This window comes from Neodiprion fabricii, chromosome 6 (assembly GCF_021155785.1).
Source record: "Neodiprion fabricii isolate iyNeoFabr1 chromosome 6, iyNeoFabr1.1, whole genome shotgun sequence".
NCBI classification, from domain to species: Eukaryota; Metazoa; Arthropoda; class Insecta; order Hymenoptera; family Diprionidae; genus Neodiprion; species Neodiprion fabricii.
Window position 1 is genome coordinate 26,573,175 of NC_060244.1, and position 18,451 is coordinate 26,591,625.

Genomic DNA, 18,451 nt, shown 5'->3' on the forward strand with positions numbered 1-18,451 from the left:
GTAAAAATTTTAGATTTAAACATGCCAAGTGAAAGCTACTATAAATCTATAAAAAAAAAAAAAAAAAAAAAAAAAAAAATTGAAACGACCTTTGTCGAGCAATTATTTCGAGCGTTTTATTATGTAATTTTTAGATATACATATATAGTTATTATACCGTAAATTTTCACGCGACTAATCATGCCGCAATTTCGTTTTCAAATCCCTCCGCGTTTCCCTCTTTTATTATTAAATTTTAATTTATACTTTTCCGGTCCTCAGTTATAATGCGCCGTCGAGTTTGCTCCTCGGTCGCATCCCTTGCTTTCGGTTTCTTTAATTAGTCTGCAATCACGGCTTATATATCTTGTACCGCCGTCGCACCGCTGCAGTAGGTATACTACTAAAACTCGCGTAAAAAGTTTAGGAAAAGAGGGACGGAGAGGGGAGGCGGAGTGAGACAAGCTCAACTTCCTCGAATCTCTTAAATAAACCAACCAACCTCGTGCTAAATTTCTTTGTAAAGTAAAGGTTGAGTTACTCTTGAACAAGAGGATTATCTTTAGTCTCTTGGTATGTATAAAAACGGAAATTAACATTTCTGTAATATTCGCTCATTTTTTTTTTTTTTTTCTTTTTTTTTTTTTCCCCGGCACATTCATTCGCAAAGTTGAATAATTTAACTGATCGTAAAATATGAAGCAAAATTCAGTTTCCGAGATATCATTCGCGTGTCAGTTAATAAATTATCGTAGGAATCTGAAATCTGTCAGGGTGTAGAATAAATTGTTATAATACAAAAAATGAAGTAAAAAAAAAAAAAAACTCTTTCAAACCACTCCAGTTTCGAGATATTGAAACAGACAAATTTAGACATACGTATGTATTTTTAATTTTTACAATTTTTCAACAGGTTTCGTTATTAACGTAGTTGAAAATTCGATAACGTACAAATATTATAATTGTTAATTATTAAACCCGACGACGTTCTTTTTTTTTTTTTTTTTTGCACTCTGTATCGTCTCGGAGTGTTTCTTATAATATGAGTACGCCTGTAATACAAGGGATTAAATTTGTTTACCGCTGTTTTCTCGTCGGCGAACCAATTTCACGAGATATGTTTATCCGCACCCAAGCTGATCATATCATCCGCCTTATTTTACGAGCCATGTACTTGCTAATTGTTTACTCAGGCTCGCAATATCATCTGGAAATCCAACCGGCTTTCACAAAGCGTTTAGCCGATCGTGAGAGGCGAGAAATTCGAAGATCCTGTACAAGCAATGTAAAATTTTTAAGTTTACTTGTTTTTTTCTTTCTTTCTTTCTTTTTACCTACGATATTCCAACGTCCCATATTATATACACGAAAAAAATGTCTCACGCGTTTTCACAAAGGTTGTCACATATTTGTTTGATCTAATTTATTTCACACACCCGCGGTATGTTAACTTTTGCAAAATTCCTCGCGTCGCGCGAATATTTTTTCCCGCATCACCCCTCGATCTTCATTGTTTCCGAATGTATATGTCATATAGATGTAGACATGTGTTATATACACATAGACGTATCGGAGCTTACCTAGTGGCCAGGCATGTATAATCGAGAACGAAAACCGCCGCCGCACGGATTCGCAACGATCGTAAATTTAGCACATTTTCTGCTATATATGGATACACGGAGACTTGTGTGCAAACCACCGAGTACGCGCACACCCACGCATATGTATATATGCATATGTATATATATATATATATATATATAAAACTCTCCGTGCGGGATGGAAACGCAGGACGGCCCAACCATTTTGTGCGTATAATTCAATTGTAAATATCTGCGGGATGACTGACTGACTGGCTGGGTTATAAACGGCTGTACCTACTATACGTATCTACGTGTATTACGTATGTATATTACCTGTACATACACCCATGGAATTCAATGCCCATTGTGATTCTACCCGTCTGCGTATCAGATACGCGTGAATTTAGATATTAGTTTTACGTAGAACAACGTGACGTACGTTTTTGCTAAGCCGAGGAACAAAATTCATTAAAAATGATCTCTTGAACTTTTATTTGATATTGTAATTTGTTTAATTTTTGCTCGAGGATAATGTATAAATATACATATGTTATATATATATATATATTATATTTGACCGAGAGAAATCGGTCAGCATCGTTACTTTTTTTCAAGTATTAAATAACCTCATTAAATTATCGAAAAGAATATTTGTCAATTTTTTCAAACTACTTCATCACATTCTATGTCATTTCTTTGGCAATATTGTATAATTTTTTTTTTTTCTTCTTTCGCCAAGTGTCTACGTACAACCGGTGAAAAAAAAAATTAAAAAAATTGTCAACTATTATAATATTTAGTGAGAATATGAGTCAAATTTTGAAAACTTGTAGAAAAAAAGTACGTAGGAAATTTGAATCCTGCAGTATTTATTATCTGCGTGCTGCCGCCCAGCGATTAATAATTACGTAATAGATAATTGAATTAGACAAGAGCGTGAAGTAAAAAAATAAAAAATAAAAGTATAAATTCTACCCTCTGAAACGTCGTGATATTTAAAAAGATTGTTTTTTTTTTTTTTTTTTTTTTTCTTGCCGTACAGGGGTATACAGTCGTCGTCGGAATTTTGTAGACGATAACTATCCGACGTCTCTTGCGTGTTGTAAAGCTTGAACACGCGAGCGCAGACCCTAATTAACCTTACTCCGCAATTACTTGATCAATTATTATACATATAATACAGGTACGTATTATACGTAATACGAACGACTAATTTAACGCAATTTTCGGCGGCACGTGCTGCAGAAAGCAATTCTTCTGCTTGTGTGTGTGTGTGTGTGGATTTGTTGCACAGTAAATTTCGTGTTGTGGGCGTAGAACTATTTTCTTTACAACGTTGATTACTGGGGATGTTCGTTTCCGTATTTGGTGTGCGAGTGCGGCTTCAAATTACCGAATTGAATAGGTGAGCTGATCGTGAGATGAGATTTCATTCGATTCGCGTGAATCCGAGTGATTCCGAATTCAGAAGTTAACAGATTTGCAGGGGCGGTGTCGAAGTTCCGAATTTGAAAAGTTCCGAAAGCATCAATTCAGAAGATTTTCAGTTTCGTAAATTTCTGGCTTGGTGAAATTTTACCTCTTTGATCTTCCTTTGTTTTGGATTTTCGATACTTTTACGTTCTAAATCCTGGTCATTTTGATTTTCGTTTTTTTTTAACATCCACTCGTTGAGTAAACTACGCTGTGTGAGTATATTTTGATTTTTGGAATTTTGCTCTATCGTAATTTTACTTTTCGAAACTTTGCTGTATCATGACTTGGATTTTTGGAATCTTGCACCTCGGAAATTTGAGCCATCGGGTTTGCAACCATTCGAAACTTTGTTGTTTCTTCAAAGTTTAACTTCTTTACTTCAACTTTCGCCACCAAATAATTCGGAATTAGGCGCTTTCGGAGCTTTTCAAATTCAGGAGTTGAACCAAGTTATTTACAAATTGTTTCGCACGATTTTCGCCAACGAAAATTCATACGTAAAATAAAAAAAATAAAAACAAAAGAATGCTGCCACTAGATCGATACAGAAATTCAAATAACAGAAGAGAGTTTACTTGTTATTCGTTTCAAGAATAAACGGAGAAAATTGAACCGCATATAATTGCCGTCAGTTTTTAGATCAGGAAAGAAAGTTCCTTCCGACTTGATTACTTGCTTGTAATAAAGCGCATTCGAACAACCATCAACGCTACAAATTGACGACTGTAATTGTTCGACTCTTTCTACTGGGTCACGTGCCATTCGCTTCCGTGTCCGGTCTAAACATAGACGACGATGCCTGTAAGTACGTGTAATAGACACTCTCCGAAGTCAGGTCTGGTGTGGTAAAATATCCACGTGGTTGCATCCGCCTTTTCGAGTAGGTGTTGCAGTGCTTTACCAGTTGGTCTTTACTCGCCGAACGTCACGCTCCTCGTTATTCAAATATCTGCAGTGTTACTTGATCGTGTCGAATAACGTTGAACGCGGGAAAACAATTCGCTTTAAGGGACGATATAATAATAACTGACGAGCAATTCTGCCGATTTATAATATAAAAAGTGAAATTGTTGAACATCCAATTCTGATCGTGGAAATATAAAGCCAATACCTCAATAACTTTTGGTCTCAGTATGATTTGGATTCTCGTTACACCGTTTGATAAACTTGGTTCAATGCTGGGATCGATCTGATGATACATGAGAAGTGGATAAAAATTTATACCGACTTAATTATTCATAAAGAAGTCACGTTGTAAGAATTAATCGTCGAGGGTTACTAATTATCAGAATACAGCTGTGGAAGGAATGTTATAATTGATTTGACGATTCTTGAAATACCGACACTCTTGATGTTCGACACCTTGACATCTTGAAGCTCCGAGCTTTCGCGGTGGAAAAAAAGATAGAGAGACGGAAGATAAAATCATTCGAAAACGATTCAGCCTTCAGCAATCGAGACGACGACGATGGTCTGCTTTTTGCATTCAACTGTCGGGAAAAGTAGAATAAAAAATGGAATATATCTTTTTCTCTCTTAATTGTGCACGTTTTAGCAACAGCTCTTTGCACCATTTTGCTTCCCTTCTTCCAAACGAATCACATATCGTATCGTATCGTATCGTGTAGTCAGAAGCCGCTTGTGTCGCCGGTATATTATACGTCTATTCCGTCACGGAATCATCGCGATGCTCGATTCGGCGTTGGTATCTGGACCGAAAGTAAAAGCTCTCGATGAAATCCTCGTCGTGCAGCACTCGTGTGTTTTCAGACATCATGCTGGAAGGGTTTGAAAGGGGAAACGTCTGAATATTGTGACATACCTGCAGGGGTTTCGATTGCTCGCGATTTTACTCTATTTTACGTTGTTTTTTTTTCTTCTCTCTTTTCGCTTTTCTTTCTTGCTTCTCCTTCCTGATATACGTGAACCTTTTCCCATGGTAAGCATCCGGCATTCCTGATATACCTCAGTTTTGGAAATGTCGAGGAATTCATCACGCTTCATTTTTTTTAACACTAAAATCAAACCGTGAGAGGAATTCTCATCTCTCTACAACTCTGCTTACGGTAGCGTATGATAAAAAAAAATTGTTTAAAACACCAAGCACTTTATCCGTAACAGTTAATCCTTACCGGCATTGTTTCTACTTCCGTTTAGCGTAGTTACAAAAATTTTGCGACACGTATTTAGCCTGCCAGGTTGCGTGAGTCGTTAACAGAAAAGCATTCGCCTTCTTCCTCTTTGAAAAAAAAAAGAAAACCACACAAACGCACTAAATAAATACCAAAACAGCCACATCAAGTGTCGTTTAAAATACCTTCAAAAATGACGAGGCCAAATATTTTTGGAAATGGAGCAAAGCACTCCTAGCCTAAACAACGCAGAATGCATTTACGGGTATCTGCAAGCAGCTCGATGAATTCTGATCCTCTTCAAGTCTATTACAAGGAACTCTCTTTTACAACGCGGTATACTATTATACACAGGTTCCAGATATTAAGCAAGCCTACCATTGTCTGACTTTGATCCATGATTAAAGGAGGTCAAGATGAGATCTCCACCGCAGCTGCATCTCTTCTTTGCTGTGTGAAGTTTGAGATGACGTTGTCATCGATGAAGAGTATATGCATCTCGTGTACTACCTATCTTTTTTTTTCTTTCTTTACTCTCTTCTCGTTAGATAAGTATTTTCATTCTTCTATCTCGGCACTTCTTCTTCTTCTTCTTCTTCTTCTTCTTCTTCTTCTTCTTCTCCTTTTATCTCGAGGTACAGTATGAGACCTGTCCTCAGTTCTAGAGAGAAAAATCCACGACTTGCTGCCGCTGCTGTTGCTGTTACGGTACAGCTTTGTCACCATAGAGTGTGCTTGCTTGGTGAATCGAACAAAGCTTCTGTTCCTCTCACTCTCTCTCTCTCTCTCATTCTCTCTTTCTCTTTTCGGTAGTGTACAGCCCCGTGGGTACAACATTGAATCGAAACCTTATAGCTGCAGGAACGGAAACGTTTCTAAATTTAAAACGACGGAATTCAACACCGTTCCGTTCCGTTCCGTTAATGGTGCAGTACAACGCACAATTCTGCACGTATTCCTCGGTTGTACGAAGACTCTTATCGCAGCACCCGTTTCGCCAAATCGCACGTTGTATACGTACAAGTATATGCACAATTCATCAAACTCTACGGCACCGATAAATCTTTCCTCGATTTATCGATATCAAACAATAAGAAGAACGGAGGATCGCTGAGTGGCAATCGGGGACCTTTTATATTATACGGTAAAACAAGTAGAGTAAAATCGTTTGGGAGAAGTGAAGAAAGTAAAGGCCAGTCAAAGTCCGTTTTATAGCTTTGCGGATTGCACTTTACACAGTTCATCGCTATCTGCAACAATTTTGCTCCAGACACCGGTTTAACATTGTACAATATCCTATCGTTGAAAGTGACTTTTTTCATAGCTTCGAGCGACGCTCAAATCACTATTGCGGTTGTAGTTCGAACGATGCGTTTCTTACGCGAACATCTGTGACTCTCCTTGTCGATATTAATAATATAAATAGAGTGAAGTGAAACTTTGGCGCGTTTTATGCGCAGAAAATTAGCCACGCGTTTTTAAAAGTGACGATTGTTCGTCGACTGGGGTGATGCAGTCCACGCCGAAAGAGTGGGAGACTCGAACGTTGCAGAGGAAATCATTTCGCCGACGCAAACGTTTCGTTACGAGATGGTAAGGCATGGGATTACGTTTCAGGGTCCAGGGGAAAAACCGTTTCAGTTCATTTTTTGATCGATAACGAGTTAGCGATACTTTTGTTGTGGCATTAAAAAGTAGATACTTTCAAAGAATACCACGAGATTCAAGTTCGTAACGTTATTGTAACGAAACATCGTGGAAAAATTATCATTTTCTTATTTTTATAAAATGAATCTCAAGGTAGTAAGGTTTCAAAATACGATTATGTTTTGTATTATCACGGGTTAACTGAACTTCGAACAATTCGAAAAATCGCGAAACGTCGATTTTGCCCGAGCACTAATTGTTGCGATAACATTACCAACTTTAATATTATTAAATACCAGTGCTGAATGGAAAAACCAATTATCAGTCCAAGAAAAATATTAGAAAAATTTCTTTCGGATATACTCTTGAATAAAAGCAACCCTTAATTTGCATTCTTCTTGAAATCAGTCCTAGTGGACTGAAATGATTCTTGCCGTGGACCATCCGGTTGCTTTAAGGTATCTGTAATTAAACCATAAAACCCTTCGTCGAAATCCTGTGTACTTAACAAATTAATGATCATTTTTGACATTCTTCTTTTCTTTGTTTGTACCGAAGGATCGATGCTAGACAATTATAGAATATGTTGCAAGTGTGCGAAGATCGTTCTTCCGCATCTTACGTACACAAACGTGAAAAGCACTGGGTTAGTTACAGATCAAATTTTCTTTTACGTTGTACAACGTATGTAATGAAAAAAGAAGTACCTTCATAGAAAGAAAAACGAAAAATAACACACAACCTCGATGGTTGCGATAGTTGCGTTGTTGCGCGATAAAGCAGCGCGGGAATGAAGTAGAAATGAAAAAAATGCCCACGGGCCGGAACGGCGTGTAACGTGTGACGTGTAACGATTGCGCCATGCTTTTACCATGGTCAACCTTTTTTCCAGGTCTGATCATTCCGCGAGATTTGATGTTGAAACGTTTCAGGGGTGTATGTTGGTAATAAAAAAAAAAAAAAGAAAAAGCAATAATAAAAAGGAACGGCAAGAGTAAAACGCGGGTGGACATAAAAGTGGAAAAACCGTTGAAAGATTATTTTACTACCGGGTGAAACGGTGCGGGATTCACTTTGAGGGGAAAAAACGCGCTCGTTGTTCAAATAATCGATGGAAAAATATCAAGTTTGTCAGATTTTATCTTTTTTTTTTTTCCTCTACTACAATTTAATTACGAGACTGAAGTTTGTTGAGGTTAACGTAACGGAAACTTGGTGGCAAAAAGTTACTATTCTGCGAGTTTACAGTGAGTTTGAAGTAGTTTCCAAATATTAAATACATTTTGCCTTGTCACGATTTACTACCTTTCAAACGTTCCTCGAATATTTCTAAACGTAAATTCTTACAGTAACGTTACTAACTCGAGCCACATATCGAATGACAATTTGTTACAGCAAATATTGTTGAAACATTTTCCCACATATTTTATGTAACAAGAATTCTTTCTATAAAACACATCGCGTATCTATGCATACATTATTATTATACATAACCCCGGCCTATTTTTTTATTATATATGTATAAAACGCATCGTCGCGAGAAACACTTGTTCCCAAACTCGTTCTCGCAGAGTATATCACTTGTATGTTTACCCATATGGGTATGTATTATAATACGCGCACGGTACGCTGCTTAGCGGGTAATGCGGAAAATAAGAGGGTGTCCTGCAAGCACCGGGCTAAATTCGTTCCTCTCTAACGAGGGTGAGTCGGACCGTGTGCTAACTCGAAAGTCAACCCGGCTCAATTCTCAGCTCTCTTTAACGCAGCCCAGCTCCACCTGTGCATGCTTAACCATAGATATATATGTATACGTATACCTGCATAGCTGCGATTCCGGTCTCCTCCTTGTTTTTTTTTTTTTTTTCAGCAATTTTATTAATTCTATTTTTGATCCCATTAAAACGTGCAATTATAAACTTAATCCCGCGTAAATGTATGCAGAGCTCGCGAGCTTTTATATACGCGACCGTGACGGTGATAATTATCGTCGTAACAAGGCGGTTATGCTCGTAATTGTTGTAATAAAGCCCAGATCTTGTCACATTATTTTACTTATATCGCATCAAAAATAACGTATCACTTTAATTACTCAAATTTATATTGTAATACGAGCGAAAGAAATTACTCGTAGATTTGAATTGTAAACACGCATGTACCGAAGATTATATATTTTACCATAAGTACAAGTAAATATTCTTTTTACAATTCATTTTGTTTGTTTCTTTCATTTCGGATGAAGAAAAACATTTCTCTTTTTTTACAAGTAATCGATGACACGAATACATTTTTTCAATCGCTTTATTTTCAAATTCACGATGTTGTTTCAGTCAGGACCTTTTGACGGTATGTCGGGAATTGAACCTCGAGGATTCCGTCGAGGAACTTATGAGAGAACTCGGCGCCGACGAACAGGGGCGGATTTCTTATCAGGAATTTCTCAGGCGAAGACTTGCTCTTCGGCCTGAAATCGAGGCACTTAGATCGGGGAAACACAGGACCAGTCCTCATCACACTGCTCACACGATCGAGTACTTGCCTACCAGCAGTGACAACAGCCTGGGTAAGACGGTCACGAAATTTGGCAATCATACCAACGTCGTCGATCGATCCGCATGTCTTTGTGTGTTAATATTCGGTGGTAATTTTATTGGAAGATTTTTTAGTTACATTTTAGGTATAACGAAGGAATAAATAAATAGAACGAGAGAATTAAATGATTTTTCAGATCGTACGTATTTGGTTTAACATTGGGTTGTAGAATGAAAATAGTTTACATGATACGAATAACTGAATGTCTTTTTTCAGTTTCAATTTGAAGAGTAAATAGAAACCAGCATTTCCTTCTACCTCCCTAAACAAATTTTTGTCACTTTCTTATTTATATTTCGGGTGATGAATCGTTAGAGCTGCGGACGAAATTGACCCCGAAGCATCTAAATTTACATTCTGTATCGTGCCTGTGAAGGAACGGTGTCCGGACGTCATGAAAGCTGGGAATTCGACAGTGGAGCAAGAGATTTGTCCCCGGAGCCGCATACTCTTCAAAAATTGGTCGAGGCTGCGGCCGGCGGAACCGGAAATATGTTGGAGCTTGCTAACAAGGTTGGTTCAGTTGAAAATTTTACCGCCCGTCTTCCTAATTTCCTTCTCATTCTCAACCCAATTGAAAGGTTCGTTGAAAACGATAATTATCAGCACTTACCGTAATGAATTTTTAGTATTTGTATGTAATAATAAAATCGTTAATTGCTATGTGAAAAATTCTTTCAATAATTAATATACACGTATACCTCTCGTGTATATTGGAATATTTAAACCGCGTCGAAATAGCCTTTGTAAATTGGAAGGGTTGGTAAAAAACTGATATCCCGAGAGATCGATATCCCGTTACATACAAATTTCTGCTCCTGCAGCAGCGTAGAAATCGAGGTCCTCCTCCTCAAACCCGGAAACAATCCACTATATTCGACGGGGGGAGAAACTCGGATGTCCAATTTCCTCCATAGTCTACTGTAACCTGTCGTTTATGCTATATATATTATATATATATATGATCACTTGTGTTTGTCGCGTTGAAAGGAGAAAGAAAAACGAAAGATCGATAAAAGAATATCGTATCATGACTGTACGTTGTACATGTATATTAATAATAATGATGATGATGATGATGATGATCAGAAAATAATTAAATCGTGCCCGCATCCCTCTATTTTTGATTCGCATACATCGAATAGAAAAATACGGACGGACCATTTATTCTGTCGATAGATAATCATTCCGTATATATATATATATAGTATGTATATATATCCTCCATCCTCAATTCCTCGCCACCATCTTTCATAGAAAACCTATGTATGTATATGTATACATATATATTATATATATATATTGAGGATGGAGGCTTCGAATCGATAACCGTGACTAGATTTAAACTTCTTCTTGTTATACCCCCTGGATTATACATGTATAATATAAATGTGTAATGAAACCGCAAAAGCGACGATGGTGCGTTGTACGTATCTTTTAAGTAACTATATATTTATACCTGAAGTGAAAAGTTTAACTCTGCAAGTCTGCGATTCGCTTATGCTTCAAGTTTAAAAGTTTCTGAGATGCATTCCGATGTCGCTGTATGGGTGTGTTTCAACACGTGAGAAAGAGAAAATTTACATGCACTTTTTCGAAAGAAAAAGCATTTTTTTATAAAATTTATCTTTTAAATTTGAACCCTCGTAATTAGATTTTCATCCGTGTATTGAATAAATTTTAATCGTGGGTTGGGTTCAGTTTTTTTGGACTGATAATATCGATTTCAAACCTGCGAGAATTCTTTAATCAAATTGTCATGTATACAAATTTTACAATTGAAAGGATCAGATAAATTTTTCCTCAAATTTTTATACCTTTCGTCGCTCTGACTTCACGAAACTTCAGCGTATAATTCAAAGAAAAGTCGTTTTCTTTTTACAGAGGCTCGCCTCGACTGTGCATACGTTTAAATTCTTACAAACTCGAGAGCTGTCTTCTTTAATACACAATTCTCGAATTTTATACGACAGTCGGATTATTTTCAAGCATAGATATTATAGCTAAATATACGTATCTATGTAATAACGCAGAGCTGTGAGTGTCGCAGATTAAAAATATTCGCTGGGCAAAATATGATCTTCGATTATTATAACGTACAATCTGTATTGCGAAACTCGCTGGAATAATATGTACGACAGGAATAATAAATATTGAAATTAAAGCGCGAGGATTAAAAACCGAAGAATTTCCGTGTAATATTTAACCGTCAAAAGCGTTTCCACGATTATTTTATACACGTACAGATCTGTATACATCGAATTTTTAACGAACATAACGCATCAGCCGGGCACAGCGATCTGCATCCATTTCATCAGTTGATTATCAAGCTTTGATATATAAATAAAATCATCATCATCATAATACACATAAAATTTTTCGCTTTGAAGAAAAAAAAAAAAAAGAACTCGAACGATTGGAATCCTTGAGGGAAAAAGGGGTTGAAATTAATTCGCGAATGTTTGCAGCCGTAATATTCGTCTACGTCGGCGCCATTTTACTAATTTGTAAATGAAGGCAGACGAATGTAAGAATACTTACTCCTGCTGCATCGGGTATTACGGGGATTTTTATCCACGTGCCTTACGCATTGATAGATGTGCGGTTTACGTTGTTCGTATATCATACGCTCGGTTCGTTGGGCTGTAAAACGAACGCGTGTGTAACGCGGCAAATTCCGAGTGCAAATTACCTTCCTCCTTTCATCCCGCGATTCTATTCAGACTCGTTCTTCTTCTCTCCGTTTATTTATTTTTATCTCTCGTCTCATTCAAAAGCGATCCGTCCAAGTCCGGAGAGGAATATTCAAACGATTATATATCAATGGTACGAGGTTTTACCTACGTTTGGGAATTGGGAAACGTGAGGGTTACTTTGTCAAGGGTTGAGGGTTGAATTTTTCTTTTACTGTTTTTCTTTTTTTTATATCCATATTCATTCGTTCATTACAACGATACTTATTGCGAAATGTACAGTTGGATTATATCAACGTTGTTTTTTTTTTTTTTTTTTCTCTCTTTAGAAAATCGAAATTTTCATATCTCTATAAAAATGCATTCATACGTAGGTACGTATGTATAGTACAGACACGAATTCATCATTATACAAACTGCGGCAAAACGTATAAGGAATATTCAAATCAGCCAAACTACCGTCGTCGCGTGTCGTTCGCGAATCTTATCAAACTTTGTGAATCAAGCCGTTGAAAAGCTATCCCATTATTATTATTATTATTATTTTGGTTGTTGTCGTTGTTGTTTATTATACTTTGCCGCCGCACCGCCGCCGTCCATCTTCTCGAAAGAATGGATAATTAGGACAGGGAGACAGAGAGACCGTCGGCTATTATGCGCACCGTTAATTGAAGTATTAGATGAGTTAATTAAAAAACCTCAAACCGCGCTACCGTTAATTAGTCAAACTCGAATATATTATCTTTCCAGGATGGTGGCAGGATTTGAGATAAATATCCTCTGTATCAGTTTTCTACGATACTTTGCCAAAGGTTTATCGTGGCGTTGAAAATTTTGCGCAGAATATTTACAAGTACGTGCTGTAATCTGTTGTTTTTCCTTTTCTTTATTTATTTATTTTCTTCTTTTTTTTTTTAAATAAAACTCCACCTAACCGTAGGTACGTACCACGTATCCTTAAAGCACGCAGCGATCGAAGCCGGTGCGATAAATAATGCGTCGAAGACAAACTACGCGTCCATGTAAATCACACATGAATAAAATATGCGAATTAAGTATATTATGTGCTTAAACATCGACACGTGTATTACGTACATGCATGTAAAACGTACCTATACCGTGCCTAAAATATCAAAGAATTTGGCGAGCTTGCGAATTGTAATATCATATATACGTGTGTGTGTATATATATGTATATAGATATATGTGTATATAGATATATATGTATATGCAAACGCATACAGGCATGTACGACCACCACCTTAAGAGCAACCAACTACTTCGAGGGTCAGTTCGGCGAAACTCGGGCGGGTTCGTCGGTCCTCGGTAAAGTAGGTAGAACCTTCGTTCCTACCTCCGGCGTATAGAATCGGGAGGGTATTCCGAAAGAGAGGGTGTGAGGAGGGACGGAGGGACAGTCCTGTCACGCCAGTTCAAGCCGCGTGTTCTGGCCTCGCGACGCTCTTGCCCCGTTTGTCAAAAACGTCGCTAATCGCGGGACAAAAGGAAAAAAAGAAAAACAAAATCGAAAGAAAAGAGAAGTAATTTCGCGAGATCTTTTCTGCGCGATACTTTTCTTTTTTTTTATTGTTCTTAAAACTGAAATACGGATATCAGATTTCATCGTCGGGCTTTTTTGTTTTTCTAGTCTTTTTCTCCACTTTTTCTTTTTCACGTGTTGTTTTCGGTTGAAATACGGCTCGAATTGTGAATTGAGTGATTGATGGTCATGTTGTTCAGTGATTAGTGAATATTGTCGTATTACAGACATGGTTCGTTTATTTTTATGACCCATATTCGTTTCTGTGCGGCAAATTACACGCGTCAATGAAATATATTTCCTGCAAGTTTCAATTTTCATTCTCGAAAGCACAAATAAATATGCTTTCCTACGTTTTTTCACCCGTCTCGCATCGCACCAGATAATAGCTTGCATTATACTGGTTTCTGGTGTCTGGTTTCCCTTGAATATTGTATATTCGTTACGAAACATCTTGTTATAACAATAATAACAAAAAAAAAAAAAAAACAGCAGTACGTATAACGGTGTCCGAAATTTAAAACACCGTTCGAATAATTCTTTGCTTTATTAATATATCATGATACGAAGTGCCTTCTACGTACAAGGTGCAGGTTAAATTATGTATCTACACCCACGATATTATCTCTCCATGCATGAACTCCTCCGCCGAGTACATCGTTTCAGTCTGTATATTATCGAACGCCACGTTTCGATCATTCGTTATACCTGTTTTTGATTAATCGACGGGACACGTATGCCAAACCAAAGAGCGCCGGTTTTGCCTGGAGGAAATGGATAAAAAATTACACATGTGTACTTATATATAGGAACATACCATTTTAAATCACATTGTTTATAATAAATTTCGATTCTTTTATATCACAAGGCTTGCCGAATCGGGATTGTAAAAAGTAAGGTCGTTCAAATTTCCAATTATACGGACGCATCTAATCAGCTTCACAAAAAATCTGTACAAATATGTTTCCCCTAGAATTTAATACCTCTTTGATTTATCTCTTTTTTTTTTTTATCTCTTGCCAGACGAACGATGAGATAATTATACGAATCTACGGACAGCTCTGCACGTGACGAACTCAATCGACTTGTCAAATAAGAGGAACCGTTTTTTTTTCCTTTTCTCTCTCTTGTTCGCAACGAATCGCAGGCGTTGCGGCTACGCCCCGGAAACGACTGTATTTACGTACATGCGATTCGAAATTTTCGCCGTCGTCCCAGCTTCGCTGCTGAAACCCCCGGTGAACAGCACCGATCGAGTGGACGAAACGACGAAACGACGCGACGCGTGGCGCCCGCCAGTCCGTCTGGCCAAAGTTTCGCCACTACTACTTCAGCCACTTCTCCACCTCCTCCACCTTCTATTACGTGTTACCCCAAAAACGAGAATTGAATTGAGAATTAAATTATTGTGTAGATAAATCGAGGTGTTTGTGTTGTTGTAATCTCTTCGCGATCATTGATCTTTCGAGACGATACGTGATGAAAATGTAGATGTAACATAGATCCGTTGACGTGCGTATGCACTGTGTATATTTCGTCTCTATTTCTCACGTAAAGCCGATCGTGCCGAGTTTGACCTATTCTTGCGTGGATCTTGCCTCGACGCTCCTAAGATAACAAATTTCGCGCACAAACAGAACCCGCGGCGTCAATCAGGCGTCGTGGATTATTAATTCGACCCTCATCCGCTTATAGCTATAGGTATATGTTCGGAGCCAATTTCATCCGGTCAATAAAACGGCGAGGATAAAACTACGGAGATATACCGAAAGAAGAAGAAGAAGCGAAAATTCCTTGTCAAACTTGCACCGTATCAGAATATTCTTCGAAATAACACTGTTGCGTTAGAAATTTTTTGCACAACTTTATTCTAACTAGATTTAAAAAAATACTTGTTCAATTACACGAAGATGAATATCAGATTTGCGTTATGTGTCATGTTTGTAAAACAGTCGTAGAAGTATATGTGTACGCATTCGTACAAACAACGATCGAAGAAGTCGAGGACGTTATACCTGCACGTGATACATTATTGAATAGGCTGCGGCACTTCGGGGTGTTTGATCCTTATCTTATTTCCCGAGGGCCAAGACGCGTAAGCGAGGCTGTTCCTCCGCTTCGGTTAGGTAAATATCTTGCGACGATAACGAGGGAAATGCGAAAATATTCGCCTATGAGCGTCGTTATTTGCCGGGAATGCGGAAGAATACGTACGTTGTACACCCGTGTGCATGTAATCTGCGGCGAACCGCGTCAAGTGAACCGAGACGTCGAAGACACGCGATATCCTATATATATAATGCATATCCGTGCAAAGGATTCGCGAGATGAGGAATTAGAAAACAAGTCTGGCACCTTTGGTAATTTTTTTTTTTTTTTTTTTTCGTAATTTTTTATTACGAATATATATATATATATATATATATTGGAGCAATGACCTGTTATATTTTGTAAGGATAAAAAATAGTAGAGTCGCTACAAATTAATATGAATAGAAACGTGACAAATATCGAATTTTCAATGATGTGACGTAGGTATTTAATATCGTGTATTTTGAAGAGCCGGGCGTTGAAGAATATAGAAAAATTTTTATTTAAAAAGGCAATGATAAGGAGAGTAAAAATTATGTGCCGATGATATGCCTTGTTAATTCAAATGTAAATACGGTTTCATTCAATAATACGAATTGATGTTCCGATCGCTTTTCATTTCATTTTCTTTTTTTTCTTTCTTGTTGTCTCACAAATCTGAAAAAAAACGTTTCTTTCCCCAAATATTTGATCAGACCATGTATCGGTAAACTTAACAAATATCTTTTCCGTTGCGCCGAATCGTCGGATTAAATAAAAATGTATAATAAATCGAAAATACACAGAATGGTTAAAAATTCTGAACGAAGATTCGTATCTCTGTGTTTTGAAAATTCGACATTGTTATTCGTATTATTAATCCTCTCTCTCTCTCTCTCACTCTCTCTTTTTGTGCGAATTTCTATTTTCTCCATCTATCTTAGAAAGTAGGAAAAAAATAAAATAAATTCATGTAAATATCGTCTCGTTGGCCGAGTTGGATGAGAAGTAAAAAAAATTAAGAACCTGGAAAGCACTGACGCGTGGGTCGTGGTTCGTCGTTATCGACTAGCCACGCAGCTCTTGAATATATATACTGACCTTTTACACCCACGTTCAGTGTTCCTGGTTTGCTGTGAACCAGGTCTCCGATATCCGTGGCTCTGAGCTTTGATATCTTTTTCGACGTTTGTTCGGTGCGGATTTTCGTCGTTCCTTCGAGTCGGAATAGAAAGAAAAAAGAAAAAGAGATCAACTTGTCGAAATTTATCTTTGACATGCAAAACAGATACATATCTAATCTATTACTCCGGCTCTTCTCCGTGTTGCGGTTTGTAATAATATAATGTAAATGAACGCCTGTATTTTATTAAAGTAATGATAAAATCGCCGATATATACTTGAGAAATTTTTCATCTCTTCGGGTAATAAATTTCTTTCGCTACCTATATTATGCCTGTAATAAATATATAATATCTGCGTGCATATGGGCGCGGCAGAGACTTGAAATGTCGATGTCTCGCTTGAATTATTAAATGACTTATTACAAGATGTATCCGTATAATGTAATCACACCTCGAAAATATTCACAAGGCAAACTGAAGACCATTGCAATGTGACTGTAAAAGAAATTCGATACACGTATGCAGTTCTGACTCATTGAAGAATAAACGTGATTGAAAATATAAAAGATTATCGTTTTAATCGGTGTTGAAAAAAATTGATTGATATATCCTAGACCGAGTTTATTTTGAAAGAGATTAAAGTCAGAGTAAGGTTACTTTAACGATGCGTGCTTAGAAAAATCGTTAATTCGTAAACTTGGGATTGTCTGAAGTTCAGCTATTAAATCGTAACGAGGAAAAAAATTTTAATATTTCGATAAGCCAACACCTTGAAAGTCCTTCTAAAATTGTACAACGATTCACGGTTAACGTTGCCAACTCTAGCCTAGTTATTTTTAATCGATTAACCGATGTTCCAATTGTTCGTTCGTTCGTACACCGTTGATTTACACAAAATGAAACAATAATTATATACACCGCTCCGAATAATCCAGCACGCGTTCATACAGGCAAAAAGCTCCGGGCTTACGCACTCAATTAAAGTTCTAACAGACGACGAGCTGCGGTGATCGTTAAAAGCCATAAGTGAAATCAACTCGATGCGGCATACTCCGTCGGTTAATTACATATTGTGGCACCTTTCCCTCCTAGCTGCACAAACCTTCGCCATATGGCAGCTTGTCAATGATTCATGCGTGCTCCAACGCATATTTTACACTTTTTAAGAATGGTAATAATCATACGGATATATTTAACATCGGCGTGATTAACTGGACGCAGACTGATCACGTATCATTTATTTATTTTTAATACATGTGTTTTTTGTTTTTTTTTGCTTCAAACTTTGCATAGTGGCTCGAAAATTACTTTACTGACATTCCCGTTATGACTGTCTTTTTTCACCTAAATGAATAATTCTCATTCATTACTGTTTGTCATTTTATACTCACTGCTTTTTTTTTTTTGCGAATTTCTTTATTTATAAACTTGCAGTGTTCCTCCGGTCTGAAATCAGGTACGACTGTCTTTTAATCGGATGCGAATTAACGAGTCACCGATGTCGATGTGACCGCAATCGATGAATGTGAAAAACGCCATTTAGAAATCGATAATTATGATACCTAATAGCAAACTGCGTACGTGTATATATCAGGTTTTCCACCCCAAACGGACCT

At 37.3% G+C, this 18,451-nt stretch overlaps 1 protein-coding gene across 2 annotated transcripts in view; it reads left to right on the forward strand.

The window, feature by feature from the left end:
- The window catches only part of LOC124185803 (colorectal mutant cancer protein), a 43,821-nt gene that overhangs the window by 8,599 nt on the left and 16,771 nt on the right, over positions 1-18,451 (forward strand). For both annotated transcript variants that reach the window (XM_046576930.1, XM_046576931.1), the window contains exons 2-3: positions 9,148-9,380; positions 9,786-9,922. In XM_046576930.1, the coding sequence (XP_046432886.1) occupies positions 9,148-9,380; positions 9,786-9,922 (370 nt within the window). The remainder of the gene's footprint in view (positions 1-9,147; positions 9,381-9,785; positions 9,923-18,451) is intronic.